Source organism: Macaca mulatta, chromosome 6 (genome assembly GCF_049350105.2).
Source record: "Macaca mulatta isolate MMU2019108-1 chromosome 6, T2T-MMU8v2.0, whole genome shotgun sequence".
Taxonomy (NCBI): domain Eukaryota; kingdom Metazoa; phylum Chordata; class Mammalia; order Primates; family Cercopithecidae; genus Macaca; species Macaca mulatta.
In genome coordinates, this window is record NC_133411.1 from 22,006,327 (window position 1) to 22,027,343 (window position 21,017).

Genomic DNA, 21,017 nt, shown 5'->3' on the forward strand with positions numbered 1-21,017 from the left:
TTCCCAAGATCAAAATGAAAGAAAAAATGTTAAAGGCAGCTAGGGAGAAAGGGCAGGTCATCTACAAAGGGAATCACATCGGGCTAACAACAGATGTGCCAGAAGAGATTGGGGGTCTATATTCAACATTCTTAAAGAAAAAGTCAGTGCTTGCAATCCTAATTTCAGACAAAACAGGCTTTAAACCAACAAAGACCGAAAAAGAAAAAGAAGGACATTAAACAATGTTAAAGGTCTCAATACAATGAGACCCAGCTATCCTAAATATATATGCATCCAACACAGAAGCACCCACATTCTTAAAACCAGTTCTTAGAGATCTTCAGAGAGACTTATACTCCCACACAATAATATTTGAAGACTACAACACTCCACTGAGAGTATTAGAGTGATTATTGAGGCAGAAAATTAACAAAAATATTCAGGATCTGGACTTAATACTAGACCAAATGGACCTAATAGACATCTACAGAACTCTTCACCCCAAACGAACAAAATATACAGTCTTCTCATTGTGACATGGCACATACTCCAAAATCATCCCACACTTAGACATAAAATAGTCCTCAGCAAATGCAAAAGCAACAAAATCATACCAGCCATGCCCTTGGAGCACAGTACAATAAAAACAAAATTCAGGACTAAGAAAATCACTCAAATAATACAATTACATGGAAATTGAACAGCCTGCTTCTGAATGACTTTTAGGTAAATCATAAAATTAAGGCAGTAGTCAAGAAATTCTTCGAAACTAATGCAGACAAAGATAATACACCAGAATATCTGGGACACAGCTAGGGGAGTGTAAAGAGGAAAATTTATAGCACTAAATAAAGACATCAAGAAATTAGAAGGACCTCAAATTAACAACCTAACATCAAAACTAAAAGAAGTAGAAAAACAAGAGTAAACCAAACCCAACACTAGCAGAAGACAAGAAATAACCAAAATCAGAGTTGAACTGAAGAAGACTGAGACTTGGAAAAACATTCAAAAGATCAACAAATCTAGGAATTTGGTTTTTGAAAAAAATAGGAAGAACCTAGCTAGAGTAATGAAAAAAAGAGAGAAGATCCAGATAAACACAATTAGAATCAACAAAAGGGATGATATCACTTAATTCACAGAAATACAAATAAACATCAGCAAATACCATAAACATTTCTATGCACACAAACTAGAATATCTAGTAGAAATGCATAAATTCCTGGATACCTACATCCTTCCAACTGAATCATAGAGAAACTGGATCCCTGAACACACCAATAACAAGTTCCAAAAATTAATCAATAAATAGCCTATCCACCAAAAAAGTAAAGGACTAGATGGATTCAGAGTTAAATTCTACCAGAAGTACAAAAGAAAAGCTTTGTCCTGATCCAACATCGAGGTTGTAAGCTCTATTGTCGATATGGACTCTAGAATAGAATTGCGCTGTTATCCCTAGGGTAACTTGTTCCGTTGATCAAATTATTGGATCAATTGTGAATATTAGCTCGCTTTGACTTGTGTATTCTTAGCATGTGTTGTTCGGAGGTTTGGTTGTGCTCCGAGGTCACCCCAACCAAAATTTTTAATGCAGGTGTAGTAGTTTAAAGGTCCGTGGGTTTGTATGGTTTTTGATTGCATTAATAAATTAAAGCTCCATAGAGTCTTCTCGTCTTATTATTTTATGTCCGTCTCTTCACGGACAGGTCAATTTCACTGGTTAAAAGTAAGAGACAGTTAAACCCTCGTGGTGCCATTCATGCGAGTCCCTATTTAAAGAACAAGTGATTATGCTACCTTTGCACGGTCAGGGTACTGCGGCCGTTAAACGTGTGTCACTGGGCAGGCAGTGCCTCTAATACTAGTAATGCTAGAGGTGATGTTTTTGGTAAACAGGCGGGGTTTGAGTTTGCCGAGTTCCTTTTACTTTTTTTAACCTTTCCTTAAAGCATGCCTGTGTTGGGTTAACAGTGAAGGTAGCATGGGCTTGTTTGTGTTTGCTATGCCTGGCTGTTAGGTATCGGTGAGGCTTTCGGTCTGATTTAGGCTTATGCAGTGGAGAAAATATTCATGTTACTTATACTAGCATTATTGCTTCTATAGGGTGATAGATTAATCCAATGTGGTGTGAGGAGTTCAGTTATTTGTTTGGTATTTTTGAGGTAGTTCATGTTGAGCTTGAACGCTTTCTTAATTGATGGCTGCTTTTAGGCCAACTATGGTAATTGGGGTTTTTACTCTCTCCGTAAGGTTTTTTCCTAGTGTCTAAAGAGCTGTCCCTCTTTAGACTAGCAATTAAGCTTACAGGGGGATTAGGTGGTTCTGCAGGTAAGCTTAAGGTCGAACTAAGATTCTGTCTTGGATAACCAGCTATCACCAGGCTCGGTAGGCTTGTCACCTCTACCCAGAAATCTTCCCACTATTTTGCCACATAGATGGGTGCGCTCTTTTAGCTGTTTTTGGGTAGCTCGTCTGGTTTCGGGGAATTTGGCTTGTAGTTCTCTTTGTGAAATTGTTTCTAGCTAATCCATTATGCGAAAGGTACAGGAGTTAGTCCTTGCTATTTTGTGCTTGGGTGGTTTTCTATCTTTCCCTTACGGTACTATATCTATAGCGCCAGATTAAAATTTCTATCGCCTATACTTTGTGTAGGTGAATGATTTAGTGTGTGTCGACTTGGTATTAGTGTTGGTTATGCTTAGGGCTAGTATTAGCTCAAGGCAATCAAATGGTATTGAGATTTTCTGGGTGTAAGCCAGGTGCTTTATATTAAGCTATGCCTTGATTTATCCAAGTGCACCTTCCAGTACACTTACCGTGTTACGACTTATCCCCTCTATATAAATATTAGGGCGTTTAGTTAAGATGTTCCTTAAGTATATTTGAGGGGAGTGACGGGCGGTGTGTGCGCGCTTTATGGCCTGGTTCAATTAAGCACTCTATTCTTAATTTACTGCTAAATCCTCCTTGGACCCTTAGATTTCATAAGAGCTTTCGTGGAATTTTCTGAGATAGAAAATGTAGCCCATTTTTTACCGTCTCATGGGCTACACCTTGACCTAACGTTTTTGCGGTGGAGGGCATTTGCGCTCACTTTGTGACCTTCATCAGGGTTTGCTGAAGATGGCGGTATATAGGCTGAGCAAGAGAGGGTGGGGTGGATCGGGGTTTATCGATTATGGAACAGGCTCCTCTAGGGGGATGTAAAGCACTGTCAAGTCCTTTGAGTTTCAAGCTGTTGCTTGTAGTATTCTGGCGAGTAGTTTTGTTATTTAACTATTGAGGTTTAGGGCCAAGCATAGTGGGGTGTCTAATCCCAGTTTGGGTCCTGGCTATTGTGTGTTCAGAAGTTTTAAAGCCACTTTCGTAGTTTATTTTACATCAGCTAGGGTTTTACAGTTTAGATGGAGTTTAGCTTTATTATGTCAGATCTTAAACACCCTCTACGCCGATCTCTATTAGCTAGGGTTAATCGTGTGACCGCGGTGGCTGGCACGAAATTAACCAACCCTCAATATAGCATAGCTTAGTTAAACTTTCGTTTATTGCTAAATATTTGTCACTGCTGTCTCCCGTGGGGGTGTGGCCAGGCAAAGCGTTTTGAGCTGCGTGTGCGTGCTTGATGCTTGCTCCTCTTGGTCATGATGATTTATAGGGCGTCTTCACCGGGACGGGGATGCTTGCATGTGTAATCTTGCTAAGAGCCAATAGAAAGGCCAGGACCAAGCCTATTTGTTTATGGGGTGTGCAAACCCATCTAGGCATTTTCAGTGTCTTGCTTTGGGCGGGTTTAAGCTACATAAACGGAGGTGTGAGCGTAACTGCGAGGTAGTCTCTTTGGGGTTGTGGGGGAAAAGCTTGTGGTGGGTTGGTGTTAAGAGTGTTTAGTGAAGTAAATATTTATTAGTTGAGAGGATGGCAGTTAGAGTCGTGCACACCTAAAAGATGAAAATACAAGCTCTGATCGGATATATTAAGACTTTTGTTTTTGGGGTTTGGCAAAAGTGGGTTTTGGATGAAGGTCAGAGATGGGGGTGGGGGGGTTTGGTGGAATTTTATTGTGGTTTTGTGGTATGGTGGAAGTGGTGTCGCGGAATTGGTTATTGGTATGTCCTACAAGCATGAATTAAATAACACCTTGCTGGAACTTGTGTGGGGCTAGAATATTGAACGTAGGTGCGATCAACAACTGCATGTGCTAGGAATCAAAGACAGGCGCATACAGGACGGGATGTGGTGGGAGTCAGCATTCTGCGATGGGGTTGCGTGCGGACCAGAGATAAAAGATACCAAATGCATGGAGAGCTCCCGTGACTGGTTAATAGGGTGATAGACCCGTGATCCATCGAGATGTCTTATTTAAGGGGAACGTGTGGGCGATCTTGATTGTCATGGCCCTGAGGTAAGAACCAGATGCCGGATACAATTCAGGTATAGCTACCCCCACGAGTTATGGGCCCGGAGCGAGGAGAGTAGCACTCTTGTGCGGGATATTGATTTCACGGAGGATGGTGAGCAAGGGACCCCTAAGTGAGGGGGGGCATCCGTGGTGAGAAGGATTATTTAACAGATATGTGCTATGTCCGATGAACGATTTGATGTACTATGGACGCCTGGCATGGGCTGGTTTGGTTGATATTCGTGGGGGGGTGGGTTGGATTTGGAGGAGTCGTGTTATGTATTGCTGTTGAGGTCCCTATTAGAGTTCCTGCTTGTAAGCATGCTTTTCAAGAATGCTGGGTTGGTATGTGATGGCATGTGCTATGTACAGTTAAGCATATATAGTACTATATATTATACATGTTGACTAGCAGTAATGCACGAATTACATAATAGCATTATAGGTAAGTTAATGCTAGATTTACACTATGAAGCTTATACAACATAAGAATACAGAAAGTAGTTTAAGTTAGAATGCCAGCTTTGGGTGTTGGTGGTGGAGTTAGGTACTTTCTTTCTGATTGCCCTAGGAAGAATGTTTCATTTCTGATTTACAAGGCCAGTGTATTAATTTATACTATGAGGGCAAGTTCACTTGAGTAGGTTGTTTTCGATTAGGGAGACCAGTGGTATTAGGATTAGAATTGTGATAAAGTATATTACGGATGCTACTTGGCCAATAATGATGAGGGGTTGGGTTACTGGTTCGCTTCCAATTCAGGTGAGAGTTAGTAGGATTGTGATTAGGAGTCAGAATAGGAACTGGCTGAGTGGGCGGAATATTATGCTTTGTTGTTTGGATTTGTGAAGTGTAGGGATAACTGCTAGGATGAGAATTGATAGGAAGAGTGCTAATACGCCTCCTAGTTTGTTGGGGACAGATAGTAGGATTGCGTATGCGAATAGGAAATACCACTCTGGCTTAATATGTGGAGGAGTGTTTAGTGGGTCGGCTGGAATATAGTTGTCTGGGTCGTTTAGGAGGTTAGGTGAGAATAGTACTAGTATTGCTAGGATGAAGAGAAGGAGGACTAGGCCTAGGATGTCTTTAACTGTGTAGTAGGGGTGAAAGGCGATTTTGTCTGAGTCGGAGGAGATTCCGCAGGGGTTGTTTGATCCTGTTTCGTGTAGGAATAGTAAGTGTACGGTTGTGAGAGCGACGATGATGAAAGGTAGGATAAAGTGTAAGGTGAAGAATCGTATGAGAGTAGGGTTATCAATGGCGTATCCACCTTAGATTCATTGAACGAGATTGGTTCCGATATATGGGATTGCCGATAGTAAATTTGTGATTACCGTTGCCCCCCAGAATGATATTTGGCCCCATGGGAGGACATAGCCCATGAAAGCTGTTGTTATGGTTATAAGAAGGAGTACAATACCAATATTTCAGGTTTCTAGGAGGAGGTATGAGCCATAGTAGAGGCCTCGACCCATGTGTAGGAAAAGGCAGATGAAGAGTATAGAGGCACCATTGGCGTAGAGGTAGCGGGTGGTTCAGCCGTAGTTTACATCTCGGGTGATATGTGCGATTGAGGAGAAAGCAGAAGAGGTGTCTGGTGAGTAGTGTATTGCTAAGAATAGGCCTGTGATGATTTGTAGAATTAGGCAGGCTGTAAGAAGTGAGCCGAAGTTTCATCATATGGAGAGGTTAGATGGGGTGGGTAGATCAATGAGGGAGCGGTTGATTATTTTTATGATTGGGTTGGATTTGCGTATTGGAATCATTAGTGCTTTTATAGTTGAAGTACAACGATGGTTTTTCATATCATTGGTTATGGTTAGAGCCCATATGGAAGCAATGACGTATATTTTATTTACATTGAGTGTATTATTAGTTATGGGGTTTGTGGGTTTTTCTTCCAAGCCTTCTCCTATTTATGGGGGTTTAGCGTTAATTGTTAGTGGTGTGGTTGGTTGTGTGATCATTTTAAATTGTGGGGGGGCTTATATGGGCTTAATAATATTTTTGGTTTATCTGGGGGGTATGATAGTTGTTTTTGGTTATACTACAGCAATGGCTATTGAAGAGTATCCTGAGACATGGGGTTCAGGGTTTGAGGTTTTAGGGGGTCTTTTAGTGGGGTTGATGATGGAAGTAGTGTTAGTTTTATGGGTCTTAGGTTTGGATGAAGTGGTAGTAGTAGTGGTTAGTTTTAGTGATACGGGTGATTGGGTGATTTTTGAAGAGGAGGGATCAGGATTAATTCGAGGTGACTCTATTGGTGCGGGTGCCTTATATGATTATGGGCGTTGATTAGTGGTAGTTGCTGGTTGAACGCTATTTGTTGGTGTATACATTGTGATTGAGATTGTTCGGGGTAATAGATTATATTATTAGAAGTAGGGCTAGGGTAAGGGGGATAAGGAAAGAGAGGGAATAGAGTTTGATTATGCCTTTTTGGGTGGTTACAGTTATGGAAGCAGTGATACGTGTTTGTGAGATTATTTTAGGTATGGATTTTTCTAATCATGTTGAGTCTAATAGGAGAAGGGCTAAGTTTTGACTTATAAGTAGATTTTGATAGGGGATTGTACGGTGAATTGTGGTGGGAAAATACCCTAGTATGTTGGAAAATTTGAATATTTGTGATGGGTTTTTTATTTTTAGTTTGTTTGTTATAAGGGTGAGGTCCAGGGCTGCTAGGAAACCTAAAGCAGTTGCGTATAGGGCTGAGAGTTTTAAATAGAGGGGTATTGTTGGCTGGGGGAGCGAAGTAGGGGGGATGTTATTGGTGATAAGAAATCCTGTGATTATACTGCCTATTGTGAGGCGTTTAATTGGGTTTAGTAGAGCGGGGTTATTTTCGTTAATGTTTGTTAGAGTTGGGAAGCGGGGTTGTCCCGTTAGGGTGAGGAGAATAGTTCGAGTACTGTAGGCGCTTGTTAGGGAGGTAGCGATGAGAGTAATAAATAGGGCTCAGGCGTTGGTATACGACGTATTTGTGGCTTCGATAATGAGGTCTTTGGAATAGAAGCCTGTGAGGAAGGGTATTCCTGTGAGTGCTAGGTTGCCAATGATTAGGGAGGTTGAGGTGAGGGGTATTGTTTTAAATAGGCCTCCTATTTTTCGAATGTCTTGTTCGTTGTTTAGGTTGTGGATAATGGATCCGGAGCATATAAAAAGTATGGCTTTAAAGAAGGCATGGGTACAGATATGTAGGAATGCTAAGTATGGTTGGTTAATGCCAATGGTGACTATTATTAGACCTAGTTGGCTTGAGGTAGAGAAGGCTACAATTTTTTTAATGTCGTTTTGTGTGAGGGCACAGATGGCTATAAATAGGGTAGTAATAGCCCCCAGGCATAATGTAAGATTTTGAATTAATGTATTGTTTTCTATTAAAGGGTGGAAGTGAATGAGCAAGAATACTCCGGCAACGACTATGGTGCTAGAGTGAAGTAGGGCTGAGACTGGAGTTGGGCCTTCTATAGCAGAGGGTAATCAGGGGTGAAGGCCAAATTGAGCTGATTTTCCTGCTGCTGCTAGGAGAAGGCCTGTTAGTGGAAGGAGATTTAAGTTGGAATTTAGGGCTAATATTTGTTGAAAGTCTCATGAGTTGTAATGTAGGAGAAATCATGTTATAGCTAGGATAAGACCAATGTCACCAATGCGGTTATATAGGATTGCTTGGATGGCTGCTGTATTGGCATCTGTTCGAGCGTGCCATCAGCTAATTAGGAGGAAAGATATAATTCCTACGCCCTCTCAGCCGATGAAGAATTGGAAAAGGTTGTTAGCAGTAACTAGAATTAATATGGCAATAAGGAAAATAAGGAGGTATTTGAAGAATTGGCTGATGTTTGGGTCTGAGCTTATGTATCATAGCGAGAATTCTATAATGGACCAGGTAATGAATAGTGCGATTGGAATAAATATTATGGAGAAGTAATCTAGTTTAAAGCTTAATGTTAGATTTAATGTTTGGGTTATTATTCAATGTCAACTCCAAATGGTTGTTTCTTGGTTTAAGAAGATGTATAAAGTTGTTGAAGGAAGGCTGGTAATAAAAGCATATATTACGGTTATTTTTACATAGTTTGGGTATGGGCATTTTTTGTTAGGGTTGATGAGGGTGGCAAAGATTGGAAGAGTTAGGGAGATGAGGATTGTTATTATAATGGGAGTGTGCATGATTATTACTTTTATTTGGAGTTGCACCATTATTTTTGACTCCTAAGGCCAATGGATAGCTGTTATCCTTTAAAAGTTGAGGAAACCGTAATTTTAAGTACGGAGACATGGATTAGCAGTCCTTGCGAGTTTTCTCGGTAAATAAGAAGTGGTAAGCTTCTATAGTTAGATTCACAATCTAATGTTTTGATTAAACTATATTTACAGGAAGTGAACCCTAGAATGATGTTGGGATTAAGGGATAGAAGAATAATTGGGGCGAGGTGTATAAATATTAATATGTTTTCTCGTGTGAAGGGGGGTTTTATGTTAATTATGTGGTGTGCAAGTGTTCCTCGTTGCATTGTAATGAATATGTGGAGAGAGTAGAGGGCTGTGATTAGTATGTTAAGTCCTGTTAGTATAATGGTGATATGGGATCAGGAAAATGAGGTTGCGATTACAAAGAGCTCGCCTAGTAGGTTAATAGTGGGGGGTAGGGCAAGATTAGTAAGATTTGCTGTGAATCATCAGAAGGCTATTAGTGGGAGTAGGATTTGGAGTCCTTGGGATAGTAATATGATACGGCTACGGGTACGTTCATAGTTTGAATTAGCTAAGCAGAAATATATGGAGGAGGTGAGTCCGTGGGCAACTATAAGGATAGTTGCGCCAGAGAAGCTTCAGGGGGTTTGGATAAGGGAGGCTAAAATTACTAGAGCTATGTGACTTACAGAAGAGTATGCGATGAGTGATTTTAGATCCGTTTGTCGGAGACATGTTGAGCTTGTTATGATTATGCCTCATAGGGACAACATAAGGAATGGATAGGCTATATATTCTGTTAAGGGGTTAAGAATGGAAGTAAGTCGTATTATGCCGTAGCCACCTAGTTTTAGGAGTACTGCGGCAAGAACTATTGATCCTGCAATGGGGGCTTCAACGTGAGCTTTAGGGAGCCATAGGTGTAGACCATATAGGGGTATTTTTGTCATAAAAGCTATTATGCATGCTAGTCAGGTAAAGCTGTGAGATCAGGTGGTTGTTAGTTTTTGGTCTGTGAGTGTTAGTAATGTAATATTTAATGAGCCTGTGTTGTTGTAGGTGTGGTTTAGTATAATGAGTAGGGGTAGAGAGCCGGTTAGTGTGTAGAATAGAAAATATGTGCTTGCATTAAGACATTTTGCTTGGTTACCTCATTTAGTGATGATAATTAGAGTGGGAATGAGGGTAGTTTCAAATAGGATGTAGAATATAATTAGTTCTGTAGCCATGAATGTCAGAATTAAGGTGATTTGTAGGAAAATTATTATGAAAAGGTAAAGTTTCTTTTGTGAGGAGGGTTCGTTGGATAGGTGATATTGGCTCGCTATGATCATGAGAGGTAGGAGTCAGGCAGTTAGTGTTAGGAGGGGTGTTGTTAGTGGGTCAGAGGATAGGTAGGTTGAGTGATTAAGGAGGTTGCTGTTGGTTTGGTTGAAGAATAATAGGGGAATGAGGCTAATAGCTAGGCTGTGTATAGTTAAGTTGATTCAGATTGTATCATTTTTGGAAAGTCATGTTATAGGCAGTAGTATGGTTGTGGGGATAATTATTTTTAGCATTGAAGCAGGCTTAGGTTGTGGATATAATCTAGTCCGTACGTATTGGAGATTGAGATTAGTAAGGCAAGACCTACTGCTGCCTCGCAAGCGGCAAATACTAGCAGAATGATAGGTATGATATTGATTAGAGGGAAGTGTATGTTCGAGGCAATAAGGGTAGCTATGATAAAGAGTGATATCATTATTCCCTCTAGACAGAGGAGAGAAGCTACTAGGTGTGAGCGGTAGGTTAATATGCCTAGAAGTGAGATGGTAAATGCTAATATAATGTTTATATAGGTGGGGATCATTTGGTTAGTATGGTTATCATAATCTAATGAGTCGAAATCATTTGTTTTATTTAAACTACTTACCAATTCGGCTCAGTCTAGCCCCTTTTGAGTTCACTCGTAGGCTAAACTGAGAATTAGGATAATGATAAAAGCGATGGTTGATTTGACTATTATTGGGAGGTTTGTTGTTTGAATGGCTCACGGTAGGGATAGTAGTAGGGCGATCTCTAGGTCAAATAGTAGGAAGGTAATGGTGACTAGGAAAAACTTTATTGAGAATGGGATACGAGCAGGACTTAGAGGATCAAATCCGCATTCGTAAGGATTAGTTTTTTCTGCATAGGAGTTGAGTTGGGGTAATCAGAATATGATAATTATTAGTAGCGAGGTTAATAGGGTGTTGATTGTTAAGGCTAGCACTAGGTTGATTACTCTTTTTTGAATGTTGTCAAAACTAATTGATTGGAAGTCAATTGTACTGGTTATACTAAAAGAGTAGGATCCTCATCAATAGATAGAAATATAGAGGAATAGTCAGACAACATCTACGAAGTGTCAGTACCAAGCGGCGGCCTCGAAGCCGAAATGATGGTTCGATGTGAAGTGATATAGTAGTTGGCGAATGAGGCAAATAAAGAGGAATGTGGATCGATAATAACGTGAAGCCCATGGAAGCCTGTGGTAACGAAAAATGTTGAACCGTAAATACCATCGGAGATAGTGAAAGGCGCTTCAAAGTACTCTGAGATTTGTAGCAGGGTGAAGTAGGTGCCTAGTAGGATTGTGATAAGTAGAGCTTGGATTGTTTGTTTTCGGCTACTGTTTATGAGGCTGTGATGAGCTCAGGTGATTGTAACCCCAGATGCGAGTAGTACAGAGGTGTTTAGGAGGGGTACTTCTAGGGGGTTTAAGGGGATAATGCCTGTTGGTGGTCAATGACCCCCCAAGCAGGGTGTTGGGGCGAGACTTGAATGGTAAAATGCTCAGAAGAAGCCGATAAAGAAGAATACTTCTGAGATAATGAATAGTGTTATTCCGTTACGAAGGCTTTTTTGGACAGATGTCGTGTGGTGGCCTTGGTACGTGCTCTCTCATACAATGTCACGTTACCATTGATATAAGGTTAGTATGTTGGTTAGTAGGCCTAGTATCAGTAGGGTGGTAGAGTAGAAGTGGAACCATATGATTAAGCCGGATGTTATTAAGAAAGCTGACAGAGCTCCTGTCAGTGGCCAGGGACTGGGTTTAACTATGTGATAAGCATGGGTTTGGTGAGTCATTAGGTATTGTTATGTAGATAGAGGCTAACTAAGAGTGTGAAGACATAGGCTTGGATCAGGGCCACTGCAATTTCTAGAATGGTTAGTAGTGCTAGGAGTATGGAGGTTAGCAGGGTCATGGAGAAGTTGATAGTTGATAGTGCTAGTACAGCGTTTCCAACCAGGTGCATTAGTAGGTGGCCAGCTGTGATGTTTGCGGTCAGTCGTACGGCTAGGGCTACTGGTTGGATAAGTAGACTAATAGTTTCGATTATTACCAGTATAGGGATGAGTGGCGTGGGTATACCTTGTGGTAGAAGGTGAGCTAGGGAATTTTTGGTTTTAAAGCGAAGTCCTATGATTACTGTGCCTGCTCATAGGGGAATTGCTATGGCTAGGTTTATGGAAAGTTGGGTGGTTGGTGTAAATGAGTGAGGCAGGAGCCCCAAAAGGTTCGTTGTGGTAATGAAGGTAATTAGAGACATTGGTATTAAAGATCAGGTTTGTCCTTTAGCATTGTGAATTATTATTATTTGTTTTAGGACGAATTGGGTTAGGTTTTGTTGAATAGTAATTAGTCGATTGTTAATGGGGTGTTTAGAGGTTAGGATTAGCAGGGTGGGGAATAGGATGATGGGGATTGTGGCGGGTTGGTTTAGGATTGTTGGAGTTGAGAATGAGGTAAATAGGTTTTCGTTCATTTTGGTTGTCAGTGAATACTGTGGGTTTGTAGATTGGAGTTTTTTGTAAGAGGGGGTTGGTAGTAATTTGTGTTTAGTAGTTTTAATTGTATGATAAGATATAATGTAGGGAGCATCGTCATAATAGTAGTGAATCATGTCGATGTGTCTAACTGGGGCATTTCACTGCAGAGGGTGTGTCCCCCAGTCTTTAACTTAAAAGGTTAATGCTAGGATAGCTGTACAGTGGGCCTGTAAGGTATTTTGAGGATTTACGAGGTGGGAGTGCTGAGGGGGGAAAGAAAAGGAAATAGGGTTATTTATAGGGTAAATACAGGTCCTATTTCAAAGATTTTTAGTGGGATTAGTTCTGCGACGATTGGTATGAAGCTATGGTTTGCGCCACAGATTTCTGAGCATTGTCCATAATAGACGCCTGGTCGTGTGGCCGTGAATACAGTTTGATTTAAGCGTCCAGGTACTGCATCTGTCTTTAGGCCTAGTGTGGGGATAGTTCATGAATGCAAGACATCTTGAGATGTATTTATTATACGTACGGGGGCTTCAATTGGGAGGACTACTCGATTGTCAACTTCTAGAAGCCGAAGGTCTCCTGGATTTAAAAATAGTGGGGGTAATATGTAAGAATTAAAGATTAGGCCTCCATAGTCCGTATATTCATAGGTTCAGTATCTCTGGTGTCCAATTGATTTGATAGTGAAGGATGGGTCGTTGACTTCATCCGTCAAGTATAGGATGCGCAGGGATGGGAGGGCAATCAGAACTAGGATAATTGTGGGTAAGATGGTTCAGATAGTTTCTATTTCTTGAGCGTCTGTGATGTTAGTATTGGTTAGTTTTGTTGTGAGTGTTGAGAGCAAGGCATATAATACTAGGAAGCTGATTAAAGATATGGCTATAAAAGCATGGTCATGAAAAGTGATTAGTTCCTCTATAACAGGAGATGTGGCATCTTGTAGGCCTAGTTGAACTGGATGAGCCATGTAAGATATATAGGGTTTGACCTATAATTTAGCTTTGACAAAGCTATGAAATGGTTTTTCTAATATCTTGTTGAAAAAGTTATAGGGGCTATAAGACTGGCTTGAAACCAGTTCTAGGGGGTTCGACTCTCTCCTTTTTCGTTTAGTTTAATATAGGTTGGTTCTTCGAATGTATGGTAGGGTGGAGGGCAGCCATATAGTCATTCTAGATTAGTGAAGGGCTGTTCGATTAGTAGTACTTTATGTTTTGAAGCAAAGGCTTCTCAGATCATGTAGATTATTAAGATTACTGCTACTAGTGAGATGAAGGAGCCTATAGATGACAGGATATTTCATGTAGTGTAGGCATCAGGGTAATCAGAGTAGCGTCGGGGTATTCCGGACAGGCCAAGGAAGTGTTGTGGAAAGAAGGTTAAATTTACGCCCACGAATATAATGATAAAATGGGCTTTGGCACAGGTTTGGTCTAGCGTATAGCCTGAGAATAAAGGGAATCAATGTATAAAGCCTCCTATAATGGCGAATACAGCCCCTATTGATAAAACATAATGAAAGTGGGCGACAACGTAGTATGTGTCATGTAGTACGATATCTAGGGATGAGTTTGCCAAGATAATGCCGGTTAAACCTCCTACAGTAAATAGGAAGATAAAGCCTAGGGCTCAAAGTATTGCTGGAGATCATTTAATGTTGCCTCCATGAAGTGTAGCAAGCCAGCTAAAAACTTTCACACCGGTAGGGATTGCAATGATTATAGTGGCGGAAGTGAAATAGGCTCGTGTATCTACATCTGTGCCAACTGTAAATATATGATGGGCTCATACAATGAAACCTAAAAACCCAATTGATATTATGGCTCAAACTATACCCATGTACCCAAATGGTTCTTTTTTTCCAGAGTAGTAAGTTACAACGTGGGAAATTATCCCAAAACCGGGGAGATTGAGGATGTAGACTTCGGGGTGACCAAAGAATCAAAATAGGTGTTGATATAGGATAGGATCTCCTCCCCCAACAGGGTCAAAGAAAGTGGTGTTGAGGTTGCGATCTGTTAGCAGTATAGTAATGCCGGCGGCTAAGACTGGTAGAGAGAGAAGTAGAAGGATTGCTGTGATTAGGATTGATCAGACAAATAAGGGGATTTGGTATTGGGATATTGCGGGGGGTTTTATGTTGATGATGGTAGTAATAAAGTTGATGGCCCCTAAGATAGAGGAAATACCTGCTAGGTGGAGGGAGAAGATGGTTAAATCTACGGAAGCTCCTGGGTGAGAGAAGTTTCCTGCTAAAGGAGGGTATACTGTTCAACCTGTTCCGGCGCCAGCTTCTACTACGGCTGACGCTATTAGTAGTAGGAAAGAAGGGGGGAGGAGTCAGAAGCTTATATTATTTAGACGGGGAAATGCTATGTCGGGTGCGCCGATTATTAAGGGCACTAGTCAGTTCCCGAAGCCTCCAATTATGATAGGTATGACTATAAAGAAAATTATAATGAATGCATGGGCTGTTACAATAACGTTGTAAATGTGGTCGTTACCTAGTAGATTGCCAGGTTGACCTAGTTCAGCTCGAATGAGAAGGCTTAGGGCTGTACCTATGATCCCAGCTCATGCACCAAACAGTAAATACAGGGTTCCAATGTCTTTGTGGTTTGTTGAAAAGAGTCAACGGTTGATGAGCATAAGTGGGGTGGGAAAAAGGAAAAAAGTGGTAAAATGGCTGAGTAAGTATTAGGCTGTAAACCTAAAGATGGGGGTCTAGTCCTCCTTTTACCAGCCCCGAGGTGATTTTCATGTTGAATTGCAAATTCAAAGGAGCAGTTTCAGAGTTTCTGCCGGGGCTTCTCCCGCCTTTTTTTCCTGCGGCGGGAGAAGTGGATCAAAGCCAGTCGATTAGGGTGTTTAGCTGTTAACTAAGTTGTTATGGGTTCAAATCCCATTGATCTAGTAAGGGCTTAGCTTAATTAAAGTAGTTGATTTGCGTTCAATTGATGCAGAGTAGGTGTTTGCAGTCCTTATGTGTTTCAGAAATTAAGTATTTTTACTTACTAAGGGCTTTGAAGGCTCTTGGTCTTATTTAACCTAAATTTCTAGTGGGTAGCTGAGATTAGGGGGGAGATTGGTAGTAAAAGAGTGGAGGTGATGATGAGTGGGGAAATAAGGAGTATGGGTTTTGTATTTTCGAACTGTCATATTATTTTTGTGTTGTTGGATGTGGGGAATAGTGTTAGGGAGGTGGTGTAGATTAGGCGTATGTAGAAGTATAGGTTAAGTAGAGTTATGGTAATTATAATAGAGGGGATCAGAAAGTTGTTGTTCATTGTGAGTTCTTGAATAATAATTCATTTGGGTAGGAAGCCAGTTAAAGGGGGTAAGCCCCCTAGAGATATGAGGATGGGTGCTGTTAGTGGTGCTAGGTGGGTTGAATTGTTTCAGGTGCGGGATAGTATGAGAGTTGTGGTGCTTGAGCTCAGGTTAAGGGTCAGGAATATGGTAGTTGTTAGGATAATATATATAGTTAAATAAAGAATTGTGATAGTTGGGTTGTATGCCAGTGCTATCATTATTCAGCCCATGTGAGTAATTGAAGAGTATCCTAGGATTTTACGTAATTGTGTTTGGTTAAGACCCCCTCAACTGCCCACTACAATGGATAGGGTAGAAAGGGTTAGGAGGACGTGGGTGTTGATTGATGGGTGAATTTGGTATATAATTGAGATGGGGGCTAGTTTTTGCCATGTAAGGAGGAGTAGGCCGGAAGTTAGGGGTGTTCCTTGGGTGACTTCTGGAACTCAGAAGTGAAAGGGGGCTATTCCTAGTTTTATGGCAAGGGCGATTGTTATTATTAGAGACGGGGGTTGGTTAATGTAACTTGTTGTTGTTCAGCATCTTGATAATAGATTGTTAGAGATAATTGCTATTATGAGGATTATAGATGCGGTAGACTGTATTAGGAAGTATTTGGTAGCAGCTTCCGTAGAGCGGAGGTTTGTTTTTTTTATTAGAATTGGGACAAAGGCTAGTGTGTTTATTTCTAGGCCTGCTCAGGTGAGAAATCAGTGTGAGCTTAGTGTTGTGGCGAGTGTACCTATGATTATTGTGGTGTAGATGATGAGTTGGGCTAGTGGGTTGATTAGTACGGGAAGGATGTGACCAACATTTTCGGGGTATGGGCCCGATAGCTTGTTTAGCTGACCTTACTTTAGGATAGAGTGTATGAGGTAGCACGGAGAAGTTTGGACTCTCAGGGGTAGGTTCGATACCTACAATCCTAGAAATAAGAGGGTTGGGACCTCTATTATTTACTCTATCAAAGTAACTCTTTTGTCAGACATATTTCTAGGTTTGAGGGGGAATGCTGGAAATTGCGACGGGTGTTGAGGTGTATCATATGAGTAGTGCTAGTGTGAGTGGGAGAAAACTTTTTCATAGTAGGTGTATGAGTTGGTCGTAACGGAATTGGGGGTATGCTGCTCGGATTCATAGGAATAGGGAGGTTAGGAGGAGTGTTTTGGTGGTGAAGCATGTTGTGAATAGTTCTGGTGAATGGATGGGGTAGAATGTGCCTAGGAAAATTGTGGTTGTTAGGGCGTTTATTATGATGATGTTTATGTATTCGGCTATGAAGAATAGGGCGAATGAACCTGCAGCGTATTCAATGTTAAAGCCTGATACTAATTCTGATTCGCCTTCTATGAGATCAAAGGGGGTTCGATTTGTTTCTGCTAGTGTGGAAGTAAATCACATTATAGCTAAGGGCCATGATGGTAGGAGAAGCCACAGGTGTTCTTGCGTTGTAATGAGTGTATTGAGGTTAAATGAGCCATTTATTAGTAGGACTGATAGTAGGATAATAGCGAGGGTGACTTCGTATGAAATTATTTGAGCGACGGCTCATAGGGCTCCGATTAGGGCATATTTTGAATTTGATGCTCATCCTGATCATAGGATGGAGTAGACAATTAGGCTAGATATAGCCAGGATGAATAGGAGTCCTAGATTGAAGTTGATTAGGGCGTTAGGTATGGGGAGGGGAGTTCATAGGAGAAGGGCAATGAAGAAGGCTAGAGCGGGTGCGATAATATAGAGGGTGGTGGTAGATGTTGAGGGTTTTAGGGGTTCTTTAGTGAAAAGTTTTATTGCATCAGCAAAGGGCTGTAATAGTCCATATGGGCCTACAACATTGGGTCCTTTTCGTAGCTGTATATAGCCTAGTAACTTTCGTTCAACGAGTGTGAGGAATGCTATGGCAGCTAATGTAGATATAATTAGAAGTAAAAGGTTTATTGTGGTCATGGTATTAAGAAGAGGAGTTGAACCTCTGGTTATAAAGTTTTAAGTTTTATGCAATTACCGGGCTCTGCCATCTTAACAAACCCTGTTTTTGGGTGGAATATGTGATATTTTGCTCCTGATGTTTCCTACTGAAACTATTCCAAAAAATTGAGAATGAAGTTCTCCTTCCCAACTCATTCTATGAGGCCAGCATCATCTTAATATCAAAACTTGACACAGACACAGCAACAACAACTTCAGGCCAATATCCTTGATTAACATAGATGCAAAAGTCTTCAACAAGAAGCTAGCAAACTGAATCCAGCAGCATATCAAAAAGCAAATCCACTGTGACCAAGTAAGCTTTATCCTAGAGATGCAATGTTGGTTCAACACACATAAATCAATAATATGATTCATCACACAAACAAAATTAAAGTCAAAAACCACATGATTATCTCAATAGATGCAGAAAATGATTTTGATAAAATTAAACATGCTTTCATGTTAAGAACTCCCCATAAACTAGATATTGAATGAGCATACCTCAAAATAATAAGGGGAATGTATGACAGACCCACAGCCAATATCATACTGAATGGGCAAAAGCTAGAAGCAGTCCTCTTGAAAACCCACACAAATGCAAGGATGCCCTCTCTCGCCACTCCTACTCAGCATAGTATTAGAAGTCCTAAGAGCATAGAGAAAGAACATCCAGATAGGAAGAGGGGAAGTCAAATTATCTGTTTTTGCAGACAACATAATTCTATAGCTTAAAAAACCCATAGTCTTGGCCCCAAAGCGCCTAGATCTGGTAAACAACTTCAGCAAAGTTTCAGGATACAAAATTGATGTACAATCAATAGTATTCCTGTACACCAGCAACAGCCAAGTCGAGAGCCAAATCAGGAATGCAATCCAGTTCACAATTGCCACAAAAAGAAGAAAATGCTAAAGGTACAAGGGAAGTGAAAGATCTCTACAATGATAATTAGAAAACATTGCTCAAAGAAATGAAAGATGACACAAAGAAATGAAAACAAACAAACAAACATACATTTTGTGCTCATAAATAGCAAGAACACATAGTGTTAAAATGGCCATAGTGACCAAAGCAATTTACAGATTCAATACTATTTCTATCAAAATATCAGTGACATTCATTACAGAAGTAGAAAAAAAGTATTTTAAAATTCACGTGGACCCAAAAAAGAGTTTGAATAGCCAAGGCAATCCTAAGCAAGAAGAACAAAGCTGGAGGTATCATGCTACCCAACTTCAAACTATACTGCAGGGATACAATAACCAAAACAGCATGGTACTGGTACAAAAACAGACACATAGATCTGTGGAACAGAAAGGAGAGTGCAGATGTAATGCCACACCCCTACAACCATGTCATCTCAGAGAAAGCACACCAAAACAAGCAATGGTGAAAGAACTCCCTAATCAATAAATGGTGCCAAGATAACTTGCATATGCAGAAGGTTGAAACTGGATGCCTTCCTTACACAAAAAGGAAAAAATTTTGCAAACCATGCATCTGACAAAGGTATAATATCCAGCATCTATAAGGAATTTAAACAAATTTACAAGAAGAAGGCAAACAACCTCATTAAAAAGTAGCCAAAGGGCATAAACAGACACTCTTCAAAAGAGGTATACGTGCGGCCAACAAGCATGTGAAAAAAAGTTTAACATCACTAATTATTAGAGAAATGCAAATCAAAACCATAGTGAGACATCATCTCACACCATCTAAAATGGCTACCAAAAAGTCAAAAAAATAACAGATGCTGATGAGGTTGTATAGAAAGGGGAATGATTATACACTGTTGATGGGAGTGTAAATTAGGTCAGCCATTGTGGATAGAAGTATAGTGATTCCTCAAAGAGCTAAAAATAGAACTACCATTCAACCAAGCTATCCAGGGTATATACCCAAAGGAATATAATCATTCTACCATAAATCAAATACTAGATGTATACCCAAAGGAGTATAAATCATTCTACCATAAATTCTCATGCATGCATATGTTCATTGTAGCACTATTCACTATAGAAAGATATGAAAACCACCTAAATTCCCATTGATGGATGAAGGAAATGTGGTACATATATAATGTGGAATACTATGTAGCCATAAAAAATAATGAGATCAGGTTCTTTTCAGGAACATGGATGGAGCTGGAGGCTCTTATCCTAAGGAAGCTAATTCAGGAACAGAAAACCAAACACTGCATATTCTCACTTATAAATTTGAGCTAAATGATGAAAACACGTGGACATAGAGAGGAACAACAGACATGGGGGTTTACTTGAGGGTGGATGGTGGGAGGAGAGAAGATAAGAAAAAATAACTACTGGGGCCAGGCATCAATGACTCACTCCCTTAATCCCAGCACTTTGGGAGACCAAGGTGGGCAGATCACTCGAACTTAGAAGTTGGAGACCAGCCTGGACAACATGGCGAAACCCCATCTCCAGAAATTACAGTAATTAGCTGGGTGTGGTGGTGCATGCCTGTAGTCTTAGCTACTCAGGAGGCTGAGGTGGGAGGATCACTTGAACCAAGGAAGTAGAGGTTGTAGTGAGCCAAGATTGTGCCACTGCTCTCCAGCCTGGATGACAGAGTGAGGACCTGTATCAAAAAAATAAATTAAAAAATAAAATAAAATAAAAAAGCTATTGGGTACTAAGTTTAGTACCAGAGTGACAAAATAATCTGTATGTCAAATCCCCGTGACATGAATTTACCTGTATAACAAACCTGCATATGTACCTCTGAATGGAAAATAAGTTAAAAAAAAGAAATGCATGTAGTTCACTAATCAATTAAAATATGAAATATTAATTATTTAAATTAAAGTATTTGATTTGTCATACATCACAAGATCTAAGTTATGTATATCCCATGATAAAAATGACCTATTCTACACCCTATCAAACAATGACAGCTAAATGTTACTTTATATTGATTGCCAAATCATCACCTAAATAAGAACTGTTTCTATAAGGCAAAAGCATTCAATCCAACACATTTTCTGTGACTGAAATCTATTACAATAATATTTAGTAATTATCTGAAAAATGAGAATATTAATATATCATTACTGCAATAAATAATGGATTAGCTAAAAATATATTTTTTAATGTGTTCTGTAAAGGAGTTATTGTGTATAACAAAAGAGCTTAGAATTTAAAGTTTCTTTTTTTTTTTTTTCATTTGGAAATATGTTTAATCTAGTCAATTGATTTACCACAAGGGCATAGGTCTTGAGTAAGAAATCAGATTTTCCATGGATTTTACCAAGGAGATAAGACTGGATTCCGCACCTAGTAGACAATATTTTTCTTATTTGTTTATTTTTTTTAAATATAA

General features: G+C 40.1%; 1 protein-coding gene, 1 long non-coding RNA gene and 1 other non-coding gene across 3 annotated transcripts; 1 reads left to right on the forward strand and 2 right to left on the reverse strand.

The window, feature by feature from the left end:
- Window positions 1-1,370: 1,370 nt before the first annotated feature.
- On the reverse strand, window positions 1,371-2,402 carry LOC100499546 (MTRNR2-like). The gene is given in 1 exon segment (NM_001195043.2): window positions 1,371-2,402. A coding segment is annotated over 1 exon segment (75 nt). The 5' UTR covers window positions 1,746-2,402; the 3' UTR covers window positions 1,371-1,670.
- Window positions 2,384-16,563, forward strand: LOC144341308 (uncharacterized). The gene is made up of 2 exons (XR_013418162.1): window positions 2,384-2,695; window positions 15,808-16,563. It is a non-coding gene; the product is annotated as an uncharacterized LOC144341308 (long non-coding RNA).
- On the reverse strand, window positions 2,772-3,721 carry LOC144329623 (18S ribosomal RNA). Its single transcript, XR_013395092.1, has one exon. It is a non-coding gene; the product is annotated as an 18S ribosomal RNA (ribosomal RNA).
- Window positions 16,564-21,017: the final 4,454 nt, after the last annotated feature.